This window comes from Falco cherrug, chromosome 9 (assembly GCF_023634085.1).
Source record: "Falco cherrug isolate bFalChe1 chromosome 9, bFalChe1.pri, whole genome shotgun sequence".
NCBI lineage: Eukaryota > Metazoa > Chordata > Aves > Falconiformes > Falconidae > Falco > Falco cherrug.
The window spans coordinates 11,577,225-11,590,584 of record NC_073705.1 but is presented as its reverse complement, the minus strand read 5'-3'; the positions used below and the strand labels follow the sequence as shown (position 1 = coordinate 11,590,584).

At 46.7% G+C, this 13,360-nt stretch overlaps 1 protein-coding gene across 22 annotated transcripts in view; it reads left to right on the top strand.

Annotated features, from left to right (window-relative positions):
- The window catches only part of ZNF618 (zinc finger protein 618), a 162,175-nt gene extending 149,042 nt beyond the window's left edge, over positions 1-13,133 (top strand). For all 22 annotated transcript variants that reach the window (XM_055719756.1, XM_055719773.1, XM_055719760.1 and 19 more), the window contains 2 exons: positions 3,069-3,170; positions 4,255-13,133. In XM_055719756.1, the coding sequence (XP_055575731.1) occupies positions 3,069-3,170; positions 4,255-5,768 (1,616 nt within the window). In that variant the 3' untranslated portion in view covers positions 5,769-13,133. The remainder of the gene's footprint in view (positions 1-3,068; positions 3,171-4,254) is intronic.
- The last annotated feature ends 227 nt before the right edge of the window (positions 13,134-13,360 follow it).

The following is a 13,360-nucleotide window of genomic DNA, read 5'->3' as shown; positions in this document are numbered from 1 at the left end:
CCAGGGCAAAACAAAATGAAGAGGTGTGAAAGCTACAGACAGCTTTGGTGGAAGTCCGGTTTGGGGTATTGTACTTAAGCAGAGCAACGGTAGCGATTACACAGGGCTTGCAGTTACTCTGGTCGCAGTTTGTTGCCTTTCAGCCTGTCAGAGCTCAGGGTTTTCTATATCCAAGAAACACCATTGGCACAACATCTCTGAAGTCTGGGAGTGCAGAGACCTTGCGGTAGTCAGCACTGGTGGCATGGGATCCACACACTGGGGACACTGGCATAGTAGCGGTTTGTACCACTCGCTGTGCCTGGCTCAAGGAATGTTTCATTATGGGGATGCAGAGATACAAGAAGCTTACATGGGTCAAATACTCCCTCAGTTAATGTGTTCAGGAGTCCAGTTTGGCTTGTTGTGTCTGATGCAAAGGGCTAATCTCTTCCAACTAAATGTGATGCATCCACTGAGCCCCCCTCGCAAGTGACTGAAGACAGGGAACAACATGCTGCTGGCCTCAAAGAGCAAAAGCAGGGACATACTGGCTCTTGAGTCATTCAGAGGGCTGAGCCTGGAGGCTAGAAGGTAATAAGGAGAGATTATAGCTCCGTAAAGCAGCTACACAGTGAGAAGAAGCAATTAGAATGTAAATTGGATGCTGAAAGGCAGAAATAGAACAGCAGAACACCAGGCAAAGGAATTTGTTCTGTAATTACACTGTACAATATACAGCTTTTACTCCCTTTAGAGTACTTTGTTCAGGTCGAGTGCTACCATATAATGCCTTTCCTGCAATCTAGAGCTAAAAAAATAAAAGGACGACTAGGCTGAACCTGGATTAAAGGATTGGAGGCATGAAGAGAAATTAAAGAACCATGATCTGTGTAGTTCACAGACTGCCTGATAAGGAAGATGAGGCTGAAATGCACAAATCTCATTAATACCATATTGAATGCCAGCAGATATTTGTACATAATAAATCCTCTATTATTATGAAATAGATAAAGAGTTGGGGGGAGGAAATACAGAGGTTTTCTCTCCCCATCCACCCCTCACCAAGACAAGGAAGGTCTGAAACATGAACAAAGTTAGTAGGCAACATCGAGCATTTTCCTTTGCCTACCCACAGATGTTTGCAGTTGAGGACACTGGTGGCATTAGCTCAAGAGCAGTTAGTCTAGGCAAATGCTGGGGGAAAATTGATATGTCATATGGATCACTGGCATTCACTGGAGCACCTCCTGCTCTTCACGTCTCTTCCACTCCTGCAAAGACTGGCCGCTGGCTGCAGTTCTGAGCATGGCAGCCCTCCCCAGGTGCCAGCCATGACCAGTGAATTCCCTGGGAATGGTCCTCAAGGCAGTCCCAGAGTCTACCCTGGTTCTGTCATACCCTGGATTGCTCTTAGGTATACTTAGGTGCAGTGCCCAGGCCTAAGAATACCTGTGCAGTCTGTGGCTGTTCATCAGCGAGGTTTGTGAGTGCCCCAGCAGTTAACATGCAGAGCTGCTCAGATTTGAGAGGACTTGCTTGTAATTAAGAGGGCACTGGAGTTTCATTGCTTGTCTCTAGATCCGTGGTGGTCTCCCTTCTCTCCCAGGTCATTGCCACTCATGAAGGAGAGCACCTTTGCCCTCTCCTGTTTGTTCTGATGGGCAGCCCCCTGCTCTGCACAGCACCAGATCAGCCTGGGCTGCAGAGCAGCATGCCTGTGTGTGCCTTAATAAGGTGTTCATCTAATTCATGCTCTGCTGTCTGGAGCGCTGGGGGAGGATTCATGTCACTGCATGCCGGTGTGCCTAGGCTGTAGATACTGCCACCTGAACTGGTCAACTTGGACTCCCTTTATAATCAGTGGAGAAGAAGTCATGACTCCAGGTGAGTTCAGAGCATCATGGATCTTATACTACAAGAGGCATCTAGTTCTGCCTGGGTGAACGAATTGCAGTCTTAAGCCTGTTCTGTGCCACTGAGTGTAAAAGGAGCCCTAAGGGGCCAATTTGAAGAGAGGTGTGTCTAACAGGGGTGTCCAAAATTGGGTGAGATGAGTCCAGCTGTGATGCATAAAGGACCTGTTTTGTCTTCTTTGTTTTTAATTCCATCCTTCTGTTCAGTGTGATCATCAGTCTCTCCATCTTTCTCCTTCCTTTTCCACCTCTCTTCATTTTGTGCTTTAATGATGCTTCACAGCCTATTTCAAAGCACAGTTTCACAGTGAAGCGTATTAGGAACTAGAAAATTCCCTGTAGAGGGTGGGGAGAATTTATTGGGGCACAGGAGAGGAAAGAACATGGAAACAATACAGAATTTACAGACCTTGACTGCATTTCCTTGAAAGATCTCATTAGATTGGCAGCCAAAGTGTTTAGCCCACTTATATACACAGAAACAGGAGCATGAACACGAAGACCCCTAGGGCAGTTGGTGTCTTTGCAGCCAGAGTGAGGAACAATTTTTGGTCACACTCCAGAAACTTGGGGTTTTTCTCTTTTCATTTCCAGTCTGAGGCAGCGGTGAGCAGCCCGAGAGGAGGTTGGCCCTCTCTCTACGGTGGGAGGAAACCATATGTGAAGATTATAATAAGAGCCCTGGATACAGAGGACTTGGGCGTAGCTTGAAAGACAAAGTGCTTAACAGTGAAGAACAGGGAAGAAGGATGCAGTAAGGCAAAAGAACGATAAATATTGCACCTCCTGTCATTTAGAAAGCAAGTAGATTGCACAAGTCAGATTGCACAAGGAACATCTATTCTTCCTGGTGTGTGGTTTCAGTTGATTGGGAAACATTTCTCAAGGTGTGCTGATGGCATCAGTGTCGCTGGTGCACAGAAAAGCTATTGTCATTTCAGCCACATTTTGGGAGGTGATAGGTTGCAAGTCCAAAGACAGTTCCAAGGTTTCTGACAGTACTGTGCCATCTCACTGAAAATGCTTAAAAGCTACAGAGAATGGTAGATTGTTGTCGCTTTGGTTAAGGGAACCATAAGTAAGTGCTAAGCAGATGGGTGCTGTTTCCCCTTCTTTGTGCTTTAAGCATTATTATCTTGTGCTTCTAACACCTCCCTGTCTCTTGTCCCACAGCTGACAACGAGAACAATATTGCCTCTAGCCAGCCCAGATCACCTCTAGCTGTTGTTGAAGAAAAGTGGAAACCACAGCTCCAAAGAAATAACGCCAACAATAGTACGTAGCAGTGTTTGCTCTTCTGTCCTGGGCTTACCTGTCCACTTTGAACAAGTGACTGTCAGAGAGGGTGCAGCAGCGATGGGCATTGCACAAGGCCCGTGTCCTTGCCCGACTGCATTTCATTTCATCCCTACCATTACGGGAGTGCTTATATGCAGAAAGTGCTGGGAATCCTGGGGAGACGGTTGGAAAGGTTTGTGAGGAGGATGCATTTGGGAAGTCCTGGAAATAAATAACTTTTAATCAAAGGTCAGAGTTCCCAGCCTGGAGTTAAAAAACTAATCCAGTCGTCACAGTGTGACACATAGGCATAACCTGTCACTCCCTGTGCTGGCAGGCAGCCGCTGTCAGGCTTTATCCCCAGCTCGTCCTGTGAGCTTTTGCTTCACCACGGGAAAAGGTAAAATTCAGCCCTGTAGAAAATCAGTTCCAAAGCACTTGAGCTGAGCAGCCTGGGGGAAGGATGATACGAAATCGTGGTGCTTTTGTGTTCTGGTGTAGCCAAAACTGACACTTTTTGCCCAAAATCTGCCACAGAAAGTGGGGTTGGTGGAGTTCAGAGGAAGAAATGGAAATTGGGGCTTCGGCACTGTTTGAGATGGTGGAGGAAGCTGTGTGCTTCACTGGAGCAACTCCTCTTAAAATAACTGTCTTAAAAAAAAAAAGGTCAAATCACAAAAACGAAAAGGCTAAGCTATGACCACCAGCCCATAGACATGGATAGTAAACAACACACGTGATTATTATAACTTAACTAGGTATTACTGAACACCACAGATAGGCCATTGGTTTAAGGCACCGGACTGTGAGTAGATAGTGTGTGCTCTGTCTCAGCCCCCACCCGAGGGAAAGCATGCAGATAAGCTCCCTGCTGCTCTAAGCAAAAGAAGGCCTGTCCCTGGAGGTTCCTCTGTCCAGAAGGGGGAAGGAATCCAGGGTTGGAGACGTTTCTTCCATCATCTGGGCATGTTCCACCTCTTCGGGTCTCTCTGAGAACTGTTTTGCGACTTCCTCCTCTCTCCTGTTGCAGAGGGCCAATGCTCATACGGTGCTTTCTCTCCCTCCTTGTATTTCACTGCAGCATCTGCAAGCGGTTCAGTAGGGAACAGCGCGATCCCAGAGAAGGAGCGGCAGAACATTGCTGAGAGGCTCCTGAGGGTGATGTGCACTGACCTTGGGGCTCTGAGTGTGGTGAGCGGGAAGGAATTCATCAAGCTAGCACAGACCCTGGTGGATAGCGGAGCTCGCTATGGTGCCTTCTCTGTCACCGAAATCCTTGGCAATTTCAACACACTGGCTTTGAAGCATTTGCCTCGGATGTACAACCAAGTGAAGGTGAAAGTCACCTGTGCCCTGGGCAGCAACGCGTGCCTTGGCATCGGTGTCACTTGCCACTCACAGAGTATTGGTCCCGATTCTTGCTACATCCTGACAGCTTATCAGGTGGAAGGCAACCACATCAAGAGTTACGTCCTGGGAATTAAGGGCGTAGACATTCGAGATAATGGTGATTTTATCCACCACTGGGTACAGAACGTGCTCTCGGAGTTTGTGATGTCAGAGATCAGGACGGTGTACGTCACAGACTGCAAAGTCAATTCCTCTGCGTTCTCCAAGGCAGGCATGTGCTTGCGTTGTTCAGCCTGTGCCTTGAACTCGGTAGTGCAGAGTGTGCTGAACAAGCGAACACTACAGGCTCGCAATATGCACGAAGTGATCGAGCTCCTGAATGTCTGTGAAGATCTGGCAGGATCCACGGGCCTCTCGAAGGAGACCTTTGGCTCCCTGGAAGAGACCTCTCCCCCACCCTGCTGGAACTCGGTCACCGACTCCCTCCTGCTCGTCCACGAGCGCTACGAGCAGATCTGCGAGTTCTACAGCAGGGCTAAGAAGATGAACCTCATCCAAAACCTGAACAAACACCTGCTCAGCAACCTGGCAGCCATTCTGGCTCCGGTGAAACAGGCAGTGATTGAGCTGAGCAATGAGAGCCGGCCCACCTTGCAGCTGGTACTGCCCACCTACGTCAAACTGGAGAAACTGTTCACTTCCAAAGCTAACGATGCTGGCGTGGTCAGCAAACTCTGCCACCTCTTCTTGGAGGCACTGAAGGAGAACTTCAAAGTTCATTCGGCACACAAGGTAGCCATGATCTTAGACCCTCAGCAGAAGCTGCGGCCCGTCCCACCATACCAGCACGAAGAGATCATTGGCAAGGTCTGTGAGTTGATCAATGAGGTGAAAGAGTCCTGGGCAGAAGAAACAGAATTTGAACCTTCAACCAAGAAGCCTCGGGCAGCAGGGGAAGCCACAGCAGCTCAGGAAGAAGATTGGTTCGGGAAAAATGAAGTCTATGATTATTTGCAAGAACCTCTCTTCCAGGCCACCCCTGACCTCTTTCAGTACTGGTCGTGTGTTACCCAAAAGCATACAAAACTAGCCAAGCTAGCCTTTTGGCTCTTAGCAGTGCCTGCTGTTGGTGCCAGAAGTGAATGTGTAAATATGTGTGAGCAGGCTCTCTTAATCAAAAGGAGACGGCTACTCAGTCCAGAAGACATGAACAAACTCATGTTTTTGAAGTCCAACATGCTTTAAGACTGTCTTTTAATTAAAACAAAACTTTAAAACACTGTTCCAAACAAAGAAAAAGAATTTTAAGTTCTAAACACTGTGGACCTCATTATGAATGCCCCTGGAAACCAAGTGCTTTTTTATATATATATAAAAATATAAATATATATAAAATTAAGTTTGAAAGGAAAGCTGAGCACGTGAGAGAGACAGCCCTCTGCCAGGAACGTGCTCCTTTCCATAGATAGTGTGTGGACTTGACAGACTTTCTAATGTTTTCAAGTGGGCAGACGAATGGGAGGCTGATGTTCTAAAGTCTTCAGGCAGCTGAGATCTAAAGTGACTTGAAGTTTCTTTTGTTTCTCCTCCACCCCACCTTTCCTCTTGTCCCCTGGGCCATCTTGCCATGGATAATCAGACCACATTGAACAGACCAGTTCTGCACTGGACTTTGCTCCTTTGAATAACTGTACACCTTGAGGGCATTTGTCTGCAGCCTTCTTGACATACGGTGCATGTTATCAGGGCAGCTGTGTTTTTCGAACACCAGTATCTTTAGAAATCAGGAAGGGATACTTTAAGGCGTCTTTTTATTTTATTTTTAACTTTTTCATACACGTTTTTTTCCAAAACACAAAAGTTACTCTTCTTCTCTCTCCCAGTTTTGAGTTTAACACGTTAGCTAGTGATTATAAGTTTGATTTAAAACTAAGAGAAATGGTTCACAGCAGAAAATGTAATTGTTACGCTTCTTGAATTTATTTTTTACAGCATAACTTCTTTTCTGAATTCCCGGTGTTAATTAGCTTCTCTGTGAATTTTGTACATCAGGCGTTCTCAAACTTGTTCTAGCGCAGCCCGTTTGCGATTAAATATCCTTATGGGAACAACAGCAGTTGCTTCTATGGAAAAACTAGAAACCAGGAAAAGCAAGCAAGTGGCGACAGCACAGATGCCTGTGGGCCATCGGCAAGCTTGCTGGGGTCTGCCAGCTGCCATTGAGAACCCTTGTACCTAAACTTTTTGTAAAAGTGTTTCTCGGCACACACACCCAAAATAACCTTTGCAAGGCCAAGGACAAACCAAGGTGTATGATTTTTCAGGGGAACAAAGATCATCAGTTTTGTCAGACTGGGGTTTGAAGGAAGCTTAGAGAAGTGCATGGGCTCAAAGATCCTTCTGAATGTAAGTGCTCCCAATTGAGTGCAAAGAATATCTTCCCATTTTATTTGGAATGGTTTCCTCTAGTAGCACGAATGTCTTTTTAATACCTACAGTGCATTACACTACTTGTTATGTTGCTGAATTGTTCTGGCTAGGAAGGCCACAGGCCCTGAAACATTCACACTTACTGGCTCACCCCAAATGCAATTAGAGATCAGCGTAAGACAAAAACATCTCAGTCACTCTGCTGTCCACCAAGGCCGGTGCTCTGCTGCGGCCAGTGCCTGTAGGCACACAGTTCATGGGCTGCTGGATGGGATCTCTGCAGGCTTTCAGAAAGGTTTGCTGCCTCTTGGACAATTCCCAACTTCTGGTGCCAGACGGTTAATTTTTCATCACTGGGACTCGTATCCCAGAGGCAAATTGAAGCAAATTCTTATTTTTGAAGTAGTCTATCCTGCTTCCAGTAACGTGCTCTGGAGCTGCAGCCACAGTGGCAGCAGGGCAGCATCAGAGGTTCGGGAGGATGGACTCGCTCAGCTCTGAGCCGGCAGGCTGGAGGCTGAAACCCTTTATCAGCACCCTGGTATTTTCTGGTTGCTGACAATGCGGTGGTGAGACTGGGGTCTCTCGTTGAAGTGCTGCTGTTGAACAGATGTTAAGCCAAAATCGCACCTGCCCGTCTCTGGTTGCAATAGGAGTTGCAAGTCCCAAGATGTGAGAAACGGCAAACCCAGTCTCTCAGGCTTTGTGTGCAGATGCCTTGAACCTGACAGGCACTACCTGACAGCTTCACTGCCGTGGGGCTCGGACAGGGGAACAGCTGGCGTGCTAGAGACCTCCCCTAGGTCAAGGTCACTGAGGATAGTTCTTTGCACCCAGCTGTCTTGCCCTTTTTCAGCCTAGAAACAGGCCGTGCTATTAGCTTGAGTCTAGCGTTTGGGTTGACTGCTTGGCACTGTTTGGCATCAGGGCGAACTAGTTGTCTCCTAAATGTAAGTTTTGCATATGGCTATCTTAAACGATACAGTGTGCGACCCCGCTGACAACTGCAAGGGTGGCAGCACTTGAAAATGAGCTGCCAAGGCAGAGGCACTTGGACATCTTATTTTTCTGGCAGTGGCTTTTGCAAATGGAGGTGTTGGTTGTAGGGCCAACTTGCTTCTTGCTGGTTTTACTTGCTCCCAGTCGAATGCTGTCTGCCCAGCCATCAGCTGGGCCCGTGGTAACGCACTGCAATGCAGGAGAAACCTGTAACAAACAGGAACTAAGTCTCAAACAAAAAACCGAAGTGAGATGTGTGCCAGTTTCAAAGTGGTTGTGCTGTGCTCTGTTCCCACTGAAAAGCACAAGGTATCCTGCAGCAAGAAGACTTGGCTGGAGGATGGATCCAAAGCAAGATTAGCTTTTGAGGCTACAGTGTGTACCAGCAGCTCAGCTGGTGGGCAGAACTGGGGACAGGATTTGTAGTTGTTTTTACTAATGGCACTTAGACCTTCGTGCTTGCTTCACCTGAGACCCTGAGAGCCACTCACAGGCTCTTCAGTGCTCAGGCGAATGTGCAAAACCCTTGCGTTCCTTTGAAAAGAAAGCTCCAAGCCCCAGCACTCCTTTGCTAAGGGACAGGCTGATAACTTCTGTGGAATCTGCCAGCTCAGGCTCATTGTGTTGTCTGTCTGCAAGGCATTCAGGGTGGGGAAGTGGACAAAGCAGAGCGAGCACAGGTTTAAATCCCTGGAATTGAGAATGAGGTAAAATTGCAGTAGATTGCACAACCATTTGCTGCCAGGTTGTGCTCAGCAGTGAGCTGGACCATGTTTGCATGGCCAGGGCATGCAAACAGAAAAGCCGCAGCCACCCTTAACTCCCAGCCCGTCTCCCCCTCCCCTTTGTACAGTGTGATTTTGGCATTCAGATCTGGAGCTTTCTTGCTGTGACGACCAAAGAGAGGGGCTGACTGGCCCTCTCCCCCATTCAAGCAAGTGTCCCCTCCAAGGCAACTTTGGTTGTAGTTGCTCCAACGATGGATGTTAAGCAGCCATGCAGTGATGTCTGGTAGATGAGATTCTCCCAAAGACTTAAAAACTCAACTCGGCAGCTGAAAAAACAAGATGAAACCTAAAGCGCTAAAATGGAGCAGCTTGGAAGGTTGGTGAGAAGAGGAGCTGGTTAGCCAGCCCCCTTCTCCAGTGACTCGGTGAAAGAAGCCACAGCTTTTCATGAGTCTTAAGCGTGGTTACAGGTGTTCAGCTCAGAGGAGCTATTTATTCATGCTGTGTCTGCTCACAGGCTGATTTTTGTCTGGTATGCTTCATTAAAGAGAAGCACATCTGGAGTGCACAGATGTGCTCTAAATGCCAAGCTCTTGCTCCTATTTCTCCTTCCATGTTCAAGACTGGGATTTGCATTCGAGGGAGCATAGTTACCTTACCAAGGTCTGAATTTTGGAAGCTCTTAGTTTAACAGGTTATCGCAACGCTAACTATTCTGTGCTTGGCTCAGTGGTGTGGAGCAGCACTTGGGCTGTAAGCACTGTCCGTCCTGTGGGGGGAGACCGGAGAGGAGAGGGCCTCTTAGTTTGGCCAGAGCAGTCATGAGGTTCTGCTCCTTTGAGCTGGGAGGAGAAGTCCTCAGAATTGGGATCATCCTCTGGTAGGTCACGCTGGGAATTTGCCTTCTGCTTGTTTGTTTCCTTTACTCACACTTGAGAAATGTGTTGGGACACCAAAATGGGGTGTGTGCTGTCCAGGCATTCATTTGTTTCTGCTGCTTACTGTGTGCCTGACCTTGCAGACTTTGTTTTCTGACTACACATTTGCTTTGGGAAGGATTATGGTCTTCAGGTGGGGAGCAAGCACCAACAGAAGATGAACTTTAAAGAAAAAAGGGCCTTCCAATGCTGTCTGAAGATCCTTGTTACTAGAAAACCGAGCAAGTGGGATACAAAGGCAGAGCTCTTCAAAACAGAAGGTTGTTCCTGTGTGAGTATGGCAGCCAGAGAGCCCGAGCAGGACACGGAGCCCAGATTTGTCTCCTGTGTCTGTCTCTTCCTCCCATGCCTCTGGCAGCAGACGGCAGTTGTGTCCTGGCTCGCAAGATGGGCTTGGTGTCTTGCACCGGGGTCGGTTTCAGACAGAAGTAAACTTTCCTTTTTGTCAAAGCTATGTCTGTTCTAAGAAAACTGGTTTGCTTGTATTTGAACTAGTGCAATCTGGAAAACTTTCTGTGAAAACTGACTGTGGGCTCAGGTTTTATCAGATTCAGTTGTTTGTTAGTTGCTGGTTAAACCGGTTTAACTTTGAGTTAAGTTGGTTAAAGCACCCATATAAACCCCCTGCACTGGTTTAACTGCATTTGCTGGGTGTTCTCCCCTGCTGATCAGAGAATATGTCCAGAAGCAGCTCAGGGAGTCATGACCCTTATGTGCATTTTGCAAATGAAGTTGTGGCAGATACTCTCAAAGCTCGGGAATGACTGAAAATAGAGACTGCAAATTGCTTGAGCTCTAAATTGTGGTTTTTGATTTAATACAGTATTCAGTGAGATGTCTCAGGTTGGTTGCTTTGTTTTTTTCCAGCTGCTTGCAATAACATGGAAGGTTTAGCATGAGAAGAAATTACCACGTATGTTTATCCTGGTGGATGCGTCTGCTCAGCCTTACCCGGTCTGAGGGACCATTTCCACTTTCTGGATCCCGCAGTAGGCAAGCCAGGATGTAGTCTTGCACAGGAGCAGGGTGACTGAGACCTTGTGCTACTCGGGAGAATGCTGCGTGCATTTCCAGACAGCACCAAGTTACTGATAAATAAAAAAGACAGTAAAAGAGCAGCCAAAAGGTTATTCAAAGGCTGGGGGTGCTGCTTTGGTACTGAGGAAAGACTCGGATCTCTAATTGCATCTCTCTGGCTAAAGGAGGTGGAGAGGAATTCCCGTGAGCATTCAGAGGGAGCACAGGCAGCAAGGAACAAGTTGTTCCCTATGGAACAGTTAGGAGTGACGGGATGAAAATTAGCAAAAAGACACTAAAGGCAGGTTCTGGGAAACTTTTTCAGGGGGAGAAGTCTGGGAGGAGCCTGTTAAGGGAATGTTTTCTGAGCCCTGTCGTTTAAAACAAGGCTGTACAGCTACATGGAGCACACTCCGTAAGGCACAGGGCTGCTTTGGACCTCGCCGAGAAAAAGAGACTGGATGTAGGGGTGGGAAATGCCAGTCCTGTAACTGATGGGTCCAGGAGGGTTCACAGGGCATCTTCCTCCGCATCCTCCCACCCACCACTGGCACCAAACCCTTCCCAGCACCCCAGTACGTACATTAACCAGGTTTCATAAAGGAGGGAGGTAGCTGACTTGCGGGAGGGACAGAGGAGAAAACACCGGTTGAGGAGCAAATGTCTTGTCAACCCTTATACTGCCGAGGTGCAAGAATCAGGGTGGGGAGAGCGTTAAACGTTTTGCTGCTTCTGCTGTGCATCTTCTGTGCTACACCTCGATCTTGAATCTGTGGCGCCCACTGGGAATGCCCAGAAATGCTGGCTGAGATGCAGTGTTCCCGTGTCAGGTATTTCTGAAGATGTCGCTCCGTAGCAATAAGAATTGTCACAGTGCATGGGACCTGTCCCTGTGCCGCGGGTTGTCATCTTCCTGGGGCTGCGGGAAATGGCGCTGAACGACAGGAGGAAATGCAGAGAGGGGGGACCCAAGCACAGCTCCAAGTTGAATGCCTCGTTAGTGCTGTGGGATCGTTCGTTTATGCTAGGCCAGAAATGGTAAACCAATGAGAGTGTATTGCCCTGAAATTTAATTTGATATATTGAATGTTTGCGGGATTTCTGTTGAATTTTGGGTTTTGTTTGGCTGGTTAGTTGAGTTTTTTACTACTCCTGTTAGAGTCCTTTGTTTTATAACTTGACAGAAGAGTTTTGCTCACGTTAGACAACGGTGTATCCAGTCGACCCTTTAGGGTTTAATGATCTGTAGGCAGCTGAGTTTGAATTTTTTTAGAATAGCTTCTGAAATGAGTCCTGTAAGTGGCTCATTGTTGCACAACATCAACCACTGACTGAAAGGATTTTCTTCCTTCCCATCGTTCCAGCGTCGGTGACAGTGGTCAGCCTGTCCTGGTACCCGGGTGAGCAGCGCAGCCTTAACAATAGGAATATTTTCCAGTGGAGTTGATGAGTACAGGCATGTCAAACCCTTGCTTTTTACAACCAAAGTTCCTTAAAAAGACACTTCCAGCCTCATCAGCCTTGAATGCTTGTTTTCAGTCTTCTGGGGGTTCTTGTGGCGGTCTCTGCAATGTGTGTGGATAGGATGTTTGGGGTTTTTTTGGGTGGGCTGAGGGGTGGGAGGAGGGATTTTTTTTTTATTTTTTTTTCTTGCTATCTATGGAGAAGGACCTTTCCACTCAAGGAAGGAGGCATGTATTCTGGAAGGAGTAACAGTCTTAGGAGCTGTTTTCCATGGTCCCTTTAAACTTAGTGGGACTTTAATATTTTTTTTTTCTAAATTATTTAAAAGGAAAACTGATAATGGATGAACTGAAACATAGGTGACTAGCCAAGGCTGTAAGTCCAGGAGGAACGCACATCATCCAGACCATGAGGATTCTGGTCCACGCCGTAGCTAGAAAGTGTCCTGCCGACAAACCAAACCGTCAGGAAATCCTTGTTTGCAGCCAGTCTGAAAAGAGAAGCTGTTCCTCATTCGTATGTTCATTTTTCAAAACCTTCTGCTGGGAGCGGAATTCTTGTTGTTTCATCAAGCAAATGATTAATGTTCTCCTTTCCCTCCTCACCCTCCCTCCCCTCAGTAACTTGTGTGCATTTCCTTCCTTTCTGTAGATGCAGATGTTCTAGGCAATACCACAGATGCACCTGCGTGTGTCTCTACGTGCGAGTGCAAGAATCTCATGTCATCTTAAAAAATACAAAAAAAAATATACAAAAAATATACAAAAAATATCTTTTTTAGGCCAGAGTTTTCTACAGGTATTAATGAATATTTTTCTTAATCCTTATAAGTTTTATGTGTTTAATATTTCTTAATACCGGTAGCATTAATTTATACTTTTGTAGCAACACAATATTTTTATAAACCGCCACCGCTGGCTTTGTCTTCATAATGGGGAAAAGTGCGGGCAGCTGGCCCTGCACTGTACCATGTACTGTATTTAAAAGGTTATCTAATGTCACACTTGCTGTGTTAATAAACAAAACAAAACCTGTTTGAAGTCTCATGTATTGTTGGTGTGGATCGAATGACTCAATAGAGAGCAATATTGCACGGGGTTGAGTTGCTGATTTTCATTGTGATATATGAACGCTTGAGGCCAACTCAAGTTCTGATTTTTTTTTCTTTTTAGGATTTTGGTTTGGTTTGGTTTGGTTTGGTTTTTACAGCTAAATAAATTCAGTGCTGTTTGAAACTTAGACTGACGTCAAATGAAAAGGA